The following is a 13969-nucleotide window of genomic DNA, read 5'->3' as shown; positions in this document are numbered from 1 at the left end:
TTCTCCTGTCTATCCCAAGGACAGAATTTCAGACTCCCAAGCAGCTAAGGAAAGTTCTTTCAGTAGTTTTTGTAACTTTAAGTCTTGATATTAAGAATTACTGAATATTTGTCATTGTTCTGTGTTTAAGACACTTTTTTCCAACGTGGCTAAAGCTTCTTTTTCTTGACAAGATTTTAATCTCCACTATAGAGGTGTGAACTTGATGGAAACCTCCAGAAGACAAGGAGGTTCTTTTCACTTGTAATTGGTTTTAACTGAACAGTGAATTTGCTTTTTCCTTCTGCTCTCCTCTCCCTTAGATATTGTTGTACTTCCCTCCGTGCAACTGGGGACATTTCCTTCTGGGTAGCTTTTAATCCACTCGTGATATTTTAAACAAAACTGGAGGTTTTATTTCATTTGGTTGTGTTGAATAACTTCTCTCAAGGTGAACTCTCAAAGCAATGGTTACTATGATCTGGTTGTGGCTTGTACGCAGAGCATAAATTCAGTGCAGCACACATGCACGCCAGCCCACTCATGTAATTATGGCTTCTGTGTCTGGTGCACTGCATCACCTTGTTTTTAAGGCTGCACCTGTTTGTCGAGGGTGTAGCTTCTGTGCAGCTTCTCAAACTGCCACTTTTCTAGTACGGGCTTGCTCGAAAATTAGAGTACAGCCTTTTAGAACTTCCATCACAAACATATTTGAAGATGTATAGAGACTTGTACACCTCTTAATCAAAACCAAAATAACTTGTCATCTCTCATCCCTTCCTTGAAACTCTGTCTCTGAGCAAGAAAAACTCCAGCAAGAGTGCATCAGTGCTCAAGTAAAACTCTGCAGCTGGTCTGTTCATGCAAATTGTAGAATTAAATGGTAATTTAGTTTTAAAGCACAAGAGCTTACAGTCTGGATGAACTGATGTTTTTATCTCTTGTTCTTGTATTGGAAAAGACATTTCCAAGGCCTTTTACCAGCAGTACGTTCTTCTAGGCAGAGACTCTCTTCTCTGGTAAGATAAGGCACCAAACATCTGAGAAGCAGGTTCATCAAAATACATTTGCTCTGGGGTGTGTGCAGTACTGATATTTTATCATGTGAACAGTGAGGTTCCTTCCTCAGCCGTTTGCTTGATAAATTCAGTCTGTTCTGCTTTTTTTCAGGCCTTAAAAATGAAGGTTTGAAACAGACAGCACCTTCCTCAGCAGCCGTCTCCCCACCTGTACCTCCACCACACTCTGCTACGCCGTTGCCACCTCCTCCACCCTCCTCTCACCCATCCCTGCAGTCCTCGGCAGCTCCCAGTCTGCCTCCCAGAAACGTCAAGCCCAGCTCTGAAACAATGTAAGTGAAAATAAACCTCAAGGTCTTTATTTTCTCATCTTTTTCTCCCTATTACTTTGCTTATGCAGCAGCAGATTGAGGTTGCAGATATCCCAGGTTTCTGGGGGAGTGAGGTCCCACAGCACTTTCCTTGTCCTCCCCTGTCCCTGACTTGTTTGGAATTCATTTTTATTAACTTGAACCCTCCATCTATTCAGTTGTTTCCCTAAATTGTCTTATCTGTAACAACACTTTTCTCTGCTCCATTGGTAAGAGGAAGGGGGAGGGAACAAACACCCCACTGGGTTTTTTTTTAAGCCAGAAGGGTTCAAATACTTCATACACTAGTAGAAAATCAGTTGTATCAATAATTGAAGCTTTCCCCTGCATTTTTCTGGGGGAAGATGGCCAGGAGCATCAGGTTTATCAATCAACACCCCAGGAAGCAGCTTTGCAAGCTGGCGGTACTGAGCGCAGAGCTGGTTGTGAAACTACAGCAGGAGCCATGTTGTGACCTGTTGTGGTAACACCGAGAAGCCTCTGTTGCATATGGGGCTTCTTTCTTTATCCTTCTTTGAAGAGCTGTGTACAAAAGGGGAACCTGCCAGCGATAAAGAGTTAAAAGCACTTCGGTCTAGCGTCAAAACTGACCGGAAATGAGCTGAGCTGAATGATGGGCTGCTCTCTGGCCAGCAATTACTGCAAACAGCAGCAAACAGCAGACAGGGAACATATATTAGGCATTGGAGAGGTGGGTGTCAGCACGTGTGCTGTATTTTGGTATGGACAGTGTGACATCAGCCTAGCACTGCTGCTGTGCTCAGGCCTGTGGGAAACATCCTGGGAGCAGCCACCACCGCCCCACTCAGTGGCTGGAGCGGGCAATGGCAGCCGCTCCATGGGCCCTGCAGAAGCCCTCCTGGATACCCTTCTTGACAAATCCTTGGAAGCCAAGTGTGTTCTCTTTGCCTTCAGGGACCTGCAAAATTTACCTCCAGATTGCCCTTCTGCTCCTTCCTGCGTGTCCTCTGCACTCTCCCCTCTGCTGAAAATGAGTGCCTGGGTGCTGACACGTTTTCCTTCACTCTATCTCAGTGCTTTCTCCATCAAGCCAATTTTAAAAGATCACTTTCTGCTTTCCACTCCTTTCTTTGATTACACCTGTTTGATGATGACTGTCAGCCCTAGTTTTCTACCAACTATTATAAGGTATTATGAAAAGTCCCTGATGTTACTACTGGTTACATTCTCAATTTCTTGCTTCTCCCAGTTTGACAGCACTTTTAAATATAACAACATTAGAGACCTTTTACTTGGCCTGACCTCATACCATTGTTTCTCTTGTCCCTTGTTTAGACTTTAAGTTCTACAAGTCAAGAAGCAAGTCTTAGAGGTCTATTTAAAATTCTGCAAAAGTCTGGCATTTTGCTTGTGCATTGTGTAAGAAGCCCACACCTGCAAAGACGGTTAAAAAGCCCAACAGATTCTTACAATTCAGCCAGCCCGTCTGCCTGTCACATATTTCATACCACATTCATCTCCATGGTATCTGAGTGCCTTTGGCTCATTTTCTCCTTTTATACTCAGGATCAAGGTTGCCCCAGGTGAAAAATTGAGTCACAGTTAGGAAGAACAATTTAGGGAATCTGGTGGGTACTTAAGTAGCATATAGGGCTCAACAGAGTGTCCAGAGTTTGTATAAAACAGTTGGAAAAAGCACTGTAACAATGGTGAATGAAAATGCAATCATAAAACTATCTTCATAGGTTTCACATGTCCATTTTTTTCATGTTTACAGAACTCCAGACAATGAAGAAAATTATGATGACGTTGAATTTGTTTCACAGGGTAAGATGCATACATTTTAATTAATGGCAGCTATATAAAGCTGTAAGCATATTGTATTTATAAGATAAGCAATTGTATTGTATTGTATTCATGAGTGACTTGTGTAACTCATTATGCTGGTTCTGCAGTTTTATCGGTGAAGATGGTTGTCTCATAAAACTAACTGTTCTATAATGAATATGACATACTATTAGGAACTGCTTTAACTATCATCTCCCCTTGCCCCACCTTTTTTTGGTTGAAAGTATGCTTGGACCGTAAATTACCAGATTTTCAAAGCTGAAGAAAAATGAATGCTGCTCTTTCAGAATTGAAGTTTTACGCTCTGGTGAAGCAGGCATTGTTTTATACTTGATTAAAAAAAAAAAAAAATTGTTGACTGTGCTTTTAATGTTGCTTTGTGGTCTGCCTTCAATAAGAGGCAGTGAGTCACTATGTTGTACCAGGAGCAGCCAGAGAAGCAGACTGTGACACAAAGAATTTCAATCTGCCTTCTGATCTCTCCTCAAGAGGACTCAGTCTGTGCCAGGCACAGTATGCATCATTTACTGTGCTAGCCATCCCTGCCGTACAGCAGTGTGGGCTGCGGAGCGGAAACTGAGCCCAAGCTCTTTTCTTATCTAACTACCTGCAGAGTGAGGAGGAAGCAGGAGTTTCACACAGTTTGTTCTCCTGCAGCCCAGGGTAGAGGCTGGCTTAGCAAAAGAGCTTTTGGCCTCTTTATTCAGCTGCGGGGCAGGTGCAAGCAAGTTCTTTGAGGTCTGTTTGGATTTATTAGGTTTTTAACAATGACCTTCTTATATAAATAGGCACTTTGGTAAACAAATAGCATAGGTAAGTTCAACAATGTCACAAAACAAATTTTCCACTTCTAAAAATGCACAGTGAAATATGCTATTTTGTAGATATTTCTACTTTACACTGTACTACTAAAGCAACCTGGAAAAATTCTAATTTTTTGCATTCATACCCTCATTAAAAGCCTGCACATACTTCTTGTTAATATCACTGGTATTATTAGCAGTTTGTAAATAGTTAACACTAGAATGAATTGTTTTCTGTAGAGCGAAAAATAAATATCCTGGTTTTATTTTTTGCCATTTAGGTCATGGAAATACAGAGGGGGTAAGTGTTATTTTGCATGACAAACCTATCCTTTTTAGTTTAAAATTACAAATTTAGTAAAAGCCCTTCAATGCATTAGAAAATTAATTGCAGAATGAATCCAGTATATTGTCAGTAAATTGTAGAAGCAGCTACTTATTGTGAAGGACAGAAATAAAACAGGGTAAGCAGAGCAAACTGGAACTAATTATCAAAGCTGGCTAGACACCAAAAATTGACATAAAAAAAACCCCAAAACCATCCCTTTTATTTCCACTGACATTTTATTTCACTGAAATTTTCCAGAAACAAGGGCTCTGTTCTAGTAATAAACCCCTTGTTCCAGCTAAGCACACGTTGGTATTGCGTCTGTAAGTACCTGGCTATATTAGGACTACAGAGGTCTTTGGGACCCTAATCTGAGTCCCATTTACATCCCTAGCATTTCAGTTTAACTACTGCTAATCCTCGTACCTTCTTCATGGCAGTGCAATCATCAACACAGGTAAAGGCTTTCCAGGACTAACATTGCAATTAAAACATCCACTTTGGATTTAGCAGTATGCTACTGTGATTGTAAGAATCTAGAACTTTATAGTTGTGGTACTGTAAAAACAAAGTCAGAAAAAAAGAATAGTTGGTTTGAATAATGTAGTAACTTTGTTTGGGAAGATTAAATTAATTTGTATTTACATTTTGCTGTAAATATTTGTATAGAGCTTACATAGCAGGTCCATTTTCTTCATGTCTTTCCAAATGTATCTAGGCCATTGAACAGTGAATTTTTCTTATAGGGCCAAGAAAGTGATGGAGAGATGTATGAAGACATAAATGACATCAGGTAGGAATTATAAAATCTATAACCTATTGTATCTTTATTCCTAAAAGCTTGCTAACAAAGATACTTCATCTGGCACAACACTGTGATTCCACTGCAGTCCCTGCCTGGCGTTACTGCGTTCATTCATTTCACCTAGCGAAAGCCAGCTTGTTCACAGGTTCTTTCCCACTTAGATCTAGTATGCCCTGGGCTGGAAAAACTCCTGCAATAAAACCATGTGGTTACTGTGATCTAGATGACAGAAGTTTGATTTCTGATCTAAGGAACATATCTGAATCACTATTTGGAATTACAGCTTAGGAGGAAAAATACACTCAGCCCCTAGCTACTATGGTCCCAGATAGATCTTTTGTTGTGGTTGTTTTTCTTGCTTTCTAGATAAATGTACTTAGAACTCCTATGAGAGGCTGGATTTACAGTCCTCATGGCCTGAGTCCCCTAGCATAGCTACAGAGCCAGAATATGAGCTCATTCTTCTGACATTTAGCCCTTTACTTTGCAGAGTCTCTTGCTCTGCTAATATCTAAATGTCTGGAATTCACTGTATGACAACAGCCAAAGAAAAGCTCTAATTCCCTTGGAATAACTAACTGTCTAAAGTTCCTACACAAAAATAGCTTTTTTCAGATATAGAATAACTTTCAGCAAAAATTTATTGTTGAATTCCCTTTAAAAACAGATAATTTTAAAACTATATAACCAAAACAAGTGATCCTCTTTAGTCTTTTTTTTAAATATAATTTGAGCGTGTCAGTTTGGCAAAAGTACCAAAAAAAGAAGAGCACAGAGCCTCACTCAATCAGTTTCATAGGGTTTGTAAAGCAGGGTTTGCCAAACCATTGGCAGCAAACAGCAGAGCTCTACCTATAATCCTAATCACATCCCAAGGCCGAGATCTCAGTACCATCCAGTACATGAGGCATAGTGAGCAATCTACCCTGGTGTGATAAGCACATTTATGATGAAGTGCAGAGGACTAACTACCATTTGAGTAGACTGCTGGAGTAGGTTACACTTAGGTTTAAAACGGCGGTCCAGTGGTAGCTCAGGCTTCAGTTCGGGCTGCATCGACCACTGGGTAAATATTTAACAGCTGCATCCTACAACACCTAGACTGCTACCAGCTTCCAAGCTTGCTTGACAAAATTAGCTCAGAGATGTTTGGACATGCACGTGGAAAGCCAGTCTCTTCCAGATAACCTTTCCTGGTGTACTGTTGTCTTGAGGACAGCCGCTTTAAATTACATATGTAATATAAGAGAAAGGGCTGCTTACTCCATCTGTTGCAGCCACACTACAGTTTAGAATCTGTAGCTTTGATTTCACTGGGAGAAGCCTTTCTCCATCGCATGTAGTCCTTTGTTAACCTTGGGTAAGAAAGCTCTAATGCAATTTGCTTCACTGCTACATTCAGTCCTTGCAATGCACTTTCAGATCATCAAGGGGAAAAGAGAAGAAGTGGGACAAGGAAGAAAAGAAAAGAATGGACCAAGAAAAGAAAGAACAAAAGGAAAAAGAAAAGAAAGAGCAGGAAATAAGGAAGAAGTTCAAAGTAAGCTTTCTGTGTTGTTATCTGGCCAAAGATATGTTAGAAGCATTATTTAGCATTGTTGAGTTCAAAATAGATCTTTCAGCTAGTTACAAAGCTATTTGTTATGGTAGATAGTTCAAGCACCTGCATAAATTCTGAAAAAAGATTTAAGCTACCCTTTTATGTTTGGCATATGCTTGGCTTCAGGCTCTGTACTGAGGGCAAAGACATTTTTTCAGTGCCTATATAGTTTTAATTAAATTCCCTTCTCACATTCTTTCTATTAAAAAAAAAAAATTCTTAAAAACATTCCTGTCATTCTTCTGTTTAAAAAGCACTTATGTCACTAGCATAGCATTAAAAGTCCTTAATAAAAATGGAAATTAGTGGGTTTTGCTTCACTAGAGTCAGATACAACAGTATCCAGCCTTTAAGAGATTTCAACACTGTATTGCAACACATTGCCCTTGCCTTGGTCTAAAGGGAGCTAAAGGGACTTCCAGCCTAAATGGGAGGAAGGGAATAGGGCATGTGTAGGGGAGCTACAGTCACTGTCAAATCGTAGGGGCTAAATGATGACACAGATCTTTCTGTTTTATATAATTTTTATATAGTTGGTGGTCAGCATGCTACCACAGTTTACAAATCTGCCAGTCATTTTCTGTGAACTGATGCCTGTTCACTGTGCTTCTTTCAGTGTCACTGTACATAGTGGGCAGCTTTGTTTTAGTTCCTATGATGCTCTGTACACAGTAAAGCCATGGTGATTCTCTCACATCATGGCCTGGGTCTGCTGTGGAGAGACTGACATGAGTTGAGGAGCAAATATTAAAGGAAAATACTAATAGTTAATAACCGTGGGTTAGTTGTCATTTGTCAGGCCCCAAGTCTATTTTTCAGACCACTTCTGTGAAACGTGGGCACTAGTGTACTGAATAATTTCAGACTGCAGACTGCTCTTTTGCAGCCATTAAAGTCTGTTATTATTCTTAAATGCAAAGAAATATATTTTAGTGCATATTTATTTCCCATTTCTTTGCCACCCATACAGGATAGATATTCCAGAGCTAGTCTAGAATTGTCAACAGCCACATGCCTCTGCAAGTTCACATATATCTTAAAGCCATAGATAATAAAATTTAAAGTGATTTCTCTGTAACGTATACTAAAGATCTCACAAAGAGAATCCTGAATTCCATAAACAGTGTGATCATCTCTTGTGAGTACTTGTAGAATCATTTACAGGGTAGAACTGTAAACACAGAACATTATGTAGTAGACTTATTTATATTAATAAACATTTACTTCTATGAGTAGTTCTGCTGGAACTCCATGAAGCTGCCCACTGGAATTAAATACATGTTGCTTTTGTGAACCCGTGAAAGGCTTCATAGGTTATCCTGTTGATTTTACTCTTAGTATTTCTGTAATTTTGTCAGTCACTTCTTCAGCTGCCTTACTGCTATGCCGTTGCCCTCTGAATGAAAACATTCTTGATTATTAATTTAAACTGGGTAGTCTAGGACAGGAGTGATGCCTTTCCATTTATTTGTCTAGACTATTTTAAATACCAATGAAACCAATAATCATCATTACAATTATTTTCTCTTTTGTCTGAATGTTTGGGAAAGAACTCAATTTTTCCACATCTGTGATTTCTTTTGTTGTTTCTTCTCTGCAGTTAACAGGACCCATCCAAGTCCTTCATCAGGCACGAGCTTGTGTTGACCACAAGGGAGGGAAGAATGAGCTGACTGTCAAACAGGGAGATGAGATTGAAATCATTCGCCTCACAGACAACCCAGAAGGAAAGTGGTTGGGGAGGATAAAAGGATGTTGTGAGTTCTGTTTCTTCACTGTCCTTCTGAATGTTTTCACTATATGGCAGTAAACCTGAGCATTACACCAAGGAGCAGCCTTACCAAGGCTGAGTCACTCACCACCAAAGTAAATAATTACAACTCGCCCTCCAGTCCTTAGCTCATGTGCAAGGCTTAGTTCATAGTAGGAAATTATTGTACAACACAGTAACATCTACAGGCACTAGAATAAGTTAGGAATAATATGTTGGGATCTTCATGGACCTATTGAGAGGTAGTTCCATGTCAGCCTTCAAATAGCTTCAGAACTTAGCTCCGTGCAAGTAACAAGGATCGCATTTTGTCATGTCTTTGTATTTAAAAAAACACGAGTGTTCCTAAAATAGAAGCAGGAATATAAGGTCCTGCTTTAAGTGTTTATCTCCTTCCTGTTCCTATGAAAGTTTATAACTGATTTCTAGATTTTGTTTTGTCTGAAATCCAAGATGTTTCTCTAATTGTATAAATATCATGAGTGGATCTATGAGCATGATAAGCGGTTGATGATCTGGCTGCGGGGTTATAGCGAAAGCATTAAAAGACTGATCCATAAAATAAATTAAAATTATTAAAAGCACTTGCATTATTTCTAAGGAGACTGAAATGTCAGTAAGGTTCAGTAAGACAGTTCACACATGTAGAATTGTACAATACCAGCTGAGCACTTTGTAGTACTGATGTAAAAAAGACATTAATGAATTCATACAAAGAGAGGCTGAGAGAGCTAAGACTGTTCAGCTTGCTGAAGGGAAGGCTCAGAGGGGATCTCGTAGTTGTTCATAAATATCTGATGGGAGGCTGTAAAGAAGATGGCGCCAGACTGTTTCCAGAGATGCCCTATGACAGTGCAAGAGGAAACAGGCACAGGCTGAAATACATGAAATTCTGTCTGAACATCAGGAAACATTTTTTTACTGTGAGGGTGACCAAGCAAGGGAACAGGTTTCCCAAAGAGATGGTGGAGTCTCCATTCATGGAGATCTTCAAAGCCTGATGAGACATGGTCCTGGCCAACCTGCTCTAGCGGATCCTGCTTGGGCAGGGGGATTGGCCAAAATGACCTCAAGAGGTAGTTTCCAGTATCAGCTTTTCTGTGATACTTTGAAGTTTTGCAAATAAGTCTTTTGCATGGTTCATTTTGTACATAGGAAAACAAATCTTGGTGAGGGCTGGGAGAAGGGTATTTTCTTGAGCATGTGCAGTCCATTAATTAATTCACCTTTAATTATTTTAGTTTTCATAAACCAATTCTTGCCTCAGCAAAACTGCAAGCTGTACAAGCCTTCTCCTTGACAAGTGTCAATTGTACAGTCCAATTTGTTTCACCAGTGCTTCAGCCTTCAATGTTCACAAGCCAGATGTAGTCTGTGAAGAAGATGAAACAACAAAGGAAAATCAGTTCTGATCATTTAAATAAAAGAAAAAAAAATCAATGTGTTACAGATATGAGGGGAAGCACACTAAAAACTGGGTTAACTCAGAAGTAGTCAAGTGGGGGATTTTCCATTTTCAAGAAATGCATGAGCATTTTTCAGCTTTGAGAAAATACATTTGTGCTGTCTTCTATACAGGCACTATGCCTATCTAAAATTCCCCTCAGCACAAACAGAGTTCCCAATCTCAGGCCAACTGTTCTGCTGCAAGTTTCTCCTGAGCCATTGGACTCAGGGGCACAACCAGATCTTTTTAGCAAAGATCCAGAGACAAGAGGATAGCAATGCAGCTGCAGCATGTCTACCAACCTGAAGCAAAATCAATGCAAACAAAGTTTCTCCCTCCTAATGACCTGTCAGAATCTTTATGTCATGAATTGCCCTGAAATGTGCCATGAGACTGCAGAGGTCCCAGGGTTAACTGTGAAGGGGAGCTTGCCCCATAATTCCTGGAGTCTGCAAAGAAAATTCTTCTGCTGTAGCTGAGAAGTAAAGGTGAAGTTAACTTTACACCAGCTGAGGAGGGTTTGGGGGGAGATCTGAGACAGACCTGAGATTTGTATTTGTGTAGACAGATGGAGACTCAAACTGAGGCTGCTTGGAACAAGACATTTCTTTGAAAGTTTTCAAAGATCATACAAAACAATTAAATCACTGATCCTGAACCTTCTGCTAAACTCCTCCCTGTATTATGCACTTTAAAACTATCTCTGCCTAATTACACTGTTTCATTCATTTAGATGGATACATTAAAACAACCATGGTGGAGATTGATTATGATTCCTTAAAAAGAAAGCAAAAATCATCTACCAGAGCTGCAGTGAAACATCCAGACAGTGACCAAGAAGTGTATGACGATGTTGGAGAGCAGGACAGTATTAGCAGGTATGTATAAGGAATGCATGAAAAGGGACCAATAATTCACCCCAGTCAGCCTAGACGGGAAGTTTTATAACACAGCAGACTCTTGTCACAAAAGAACAGCCATTCATATCAGAAACATGTAACTGAGCTATTCAGACTGAAGTAGCCAGAGGAACAAGAATGGATTCTGTATCCAGCATCTATAAGCAGTCACTCTCAGGAGGAATCCATACTACTGGAAGAGGACCTACAGCATTGCAGTCCAGAGGAGAACAAAATGCAAAACATGCAGGATTACACATCAGCTGCAGGAAGTCCAATTCTCTTACCTACCTCTCTTTCCTTCTTCTGTCTTTTGAATTCGCAAACTGTCTTTTTTAACATGCAGGAATAGACTCTATAAAGCAATGGAAGCACTCACTGCACTGGGGAACTCCTGATCACCCTCATTACTCTTAAACGATGAGTCTTACTGACTCTTCCCTTTTGAAGATAAAGGACTTCTGGAAGCTTGACTAGGATGACCCTTCAGAAAAGAATGTGGCTAATGTGTTTAGTCCTGAAAGCAGGGGCTATAAAATCCCACTAGATGCATATGAGCTATACTTTTTTTACTTCATCAGACATTCTCCTCTATGGCATAGTTTCCCATGTATTTGCAATGCAGTGCTGGATTGGCGACTCTCTACCTCAACGTGCTGTACTTTTCATGTCAGATAGATTTGCAGCTAGAGAAGTGTATCAAACTTGCTGGCAAGTATCCTAGTCATCTTGTGACAAAAGTCAAGGCTATCACATGACACAACATGACAGTGCTACCTCTGTTACCCAACCTCATATAAAAGTCTGCTTCTGTTATGTGATGCAACAAACCAGTGCTCATTCTCCATTACATGTCCTGATGTGCAGAAACACATACACTGGGATTCAGATAAGAGATCTGCATATGGGTGTAGAGGATTTCAATGTGTAGGACAACTATCTTGAAATACTCAGCCATTACACCTGCTTTTACTGCTTCCCAGCACCTTAACTTAGAGGCCTGGCTGGAATAAAGAGAAGACAGCTGGCTGGCTGCTGGATGCAGCTGATCTTCAGCTGCTAGAACATCCTCATGAGCTTCAGAACAAGTGCTTGGAAAGATCTGCCTTCAGGCTGGCATTCTTTAAGAAATTAATACAGTTTTGCATCTGATCTTTTTCCAGCTTGCTCAATATCAGTTTTACTCCCTGCACGTTGGTCTTACTGCAACGTAGCCAGAAGAGTTGCTTTAATTGTTCTAGGTTTTAGGTAACCTGAGCATCAGGTACTTCATTGCAGAAGTATCTTTGGCCAATCCTTTTCACTATGGCAAGCATTACCATTAACCACCTCAATGCAAGGAATTTAGAAAATTTATGGGATTCAAAAGCAAACAAGAATACTGTACTATTGCATATTAAAAAAACAGTGTAAGGAACTTGGAAGGATGAATGAATGGCTCAGATTCGTTAAATCCTTTAAGCTGTATTTTGACATTTTTACCTTCTCTAGTGATTAATAGCATTCTGTTCAGTTCATAAGCATGAATTGTTGGAGGGTCTGACATACATCAACATGTTTTGAAATCACTGTAAGAATGCCATACTAAAAAAAGCCCCTTGACCAAACAGTATTATTTCATTATCAGTAGTATTGTTAATACTCAAAAATTAGTAAGTGGCGAGGGCTGTTGTATTTCAGGATTTTGTGGCACCAGAGTTTAACAGATATCTTGTTTTGATGTATAAGTTTAAGTTAGGCTCTGACTTGGAAATAATCTCAGCTACTGTGAACCTATTAGGTTTTTTTTAGTTACTGTTAGAACATACGGAATTCTTGAAATGTCAGAAATATGCAGTTAGAGGCTTAAACCATCATCCAATGAAAGCTAGTAATGCAATAAAGTCATTTACCATCTAATCTTAAGAAAATCCCCTCATAAGGGATGAATCTAAAGGACATGGATGCAATCCTTAATGTTCAGTCAAATTATATTTTCATTCCCATCAAGTTTGACTACATGACCTCCTGAGATCTCTTCCAACATGAATTATCCTGCAATTGTTGCTAAAAATTTCTAACAATTAGGACTGAATGTATGAAAATGTGCTTGTATGAAATGGTGCATATTCCTTTGCCTGAAATACCTGCAATCATTTACGCAAACAGAGAATTCACTTCACAGCTTTACTTATAAAATACTGTCCTTTTTTTTTTTACATTAACTAAAGATGGTATTGATAATGCTCTCTTATAGCCCTTTGAATTACTGTAAATGATGTTTTAAAACACTCTTTTCTGATTTGTAATTATCCATTTCCATGGGGGAAAGAAAAAACAACAGTATTTTTTCCTTCTTTACTTGAATATACTAAAAGTTAATCTCTCCCCATCTAAGAGCTAATTCACTTACAAATTAGATTACACATTTTCTTTAGCATTAGTGAGACTGCAAGTACTGTTTGACAGTAAGAAATCCATGTGAGTGTAGTGAAAACAGAGAGAAAAAAAGAACTGGCACATTTGGTTGTTGCCCATATAGAAAACACAGCACGTGCGTGAGCTTCCAGTCCAGAAATTGTAGAGCTTACCTGGCAATGTAGACGAGTGCCAAAGCCAAAAGGTTTAGAACTAATAACTACAAAAATGATGGATGATCATGATGTTTTCTTTTTCTGAAGGATTACTGCTTTTCTCTAAAATATCTCTTGTTTGCTTTTCCAGTCAGAGTGGTGGTCAAACTGCAGCTGGAAGTAAGTTCTACCTATACTTTTTGGGGAGAATTGTTTCTGTGTACTGCTTACCTTCAAATTCAGACTTCTGCAGTAATTAGCAGTAATAAGCGTGCTAAATGTTAGCTAACAGGCAACAAATAAGGAGATACAGTGGCCAAATTAACTTTCTTTCCACCTATGGGAACTTGGGTGAGAAAGAAGTTTTGTCTTCAGATACTGTGAATTAGAAACACGTGATCAGAAGATCACAAACCTACTTTTCTGAGTGAGAGGGTAAATCATCCCACAAAACAGCACAGATATAATTGGCAAAATATTAAGATGACCAAGAGGCTTTGTGCAGGAGAAATCTGGTTCTGAAATAGCCAGTAATACTACCAATTAAAGCTGACAGTTAAAGGGAACTTCAGTTTCAGCGATACTC

At 39.4% G+C, this 13969-nt stretch overlaps 1 protein-coding gene across 1 annotated transcript in view; it reads left to right on the top strand.

Moving 5' to 3' along the window:
- The window catches only part of FYB1 (FYN binding protein 1), a 46795-nt gene that overhangs the window by 21223 nt on the left and 11603 nt on the right, over positions 1–13969 (top strand). The window contains exons 2-9 of the mRNA XM_086771070.1: positions 1150–1330; positions 3108–3157; positions 4263–4282; positions 5056–5102; positions 6537–6654; positions 8315–8471; positions 10666–10810; positions 13535–13563. Coding sequence (XP_086627196.1) covers positions 1150–1330; positions 3108–3157; positions 4263–4282; positions 5056–5102; positions 6537–6654; positions 8315–8471; positions 10666–10810; positions 13535–13563 — 747 coding nt within the window. The remainder of the gene's footprint in view (positions 1–1149; positions 1331–3107; positions 3158–4262; positions 4283–5055; positions 5103–6536; positions 6655–8314; positions 8472–10665; positions 10811–13534; positions 13564–13969) is intronic.

Source organism: Chlamydotis macqueenii, chromosome Z (genome assembly GCF_036417535.1).
Source record: "Chlamydotis macqueenii isolate bChlMac1 chromosome Z, bChlMac1.mat, whole genome shotgun sequence".
NCBI lineage: Eukaryota > Metazoa > Chordata > Aves > Otidiformes > Otididae > Chlamydotis > Chlamydotis macqueenii.
Note: the sequence above shows the minus strand (reverse complement) of the source record. Positions and strands in the feature narration are given on the sequence as shown.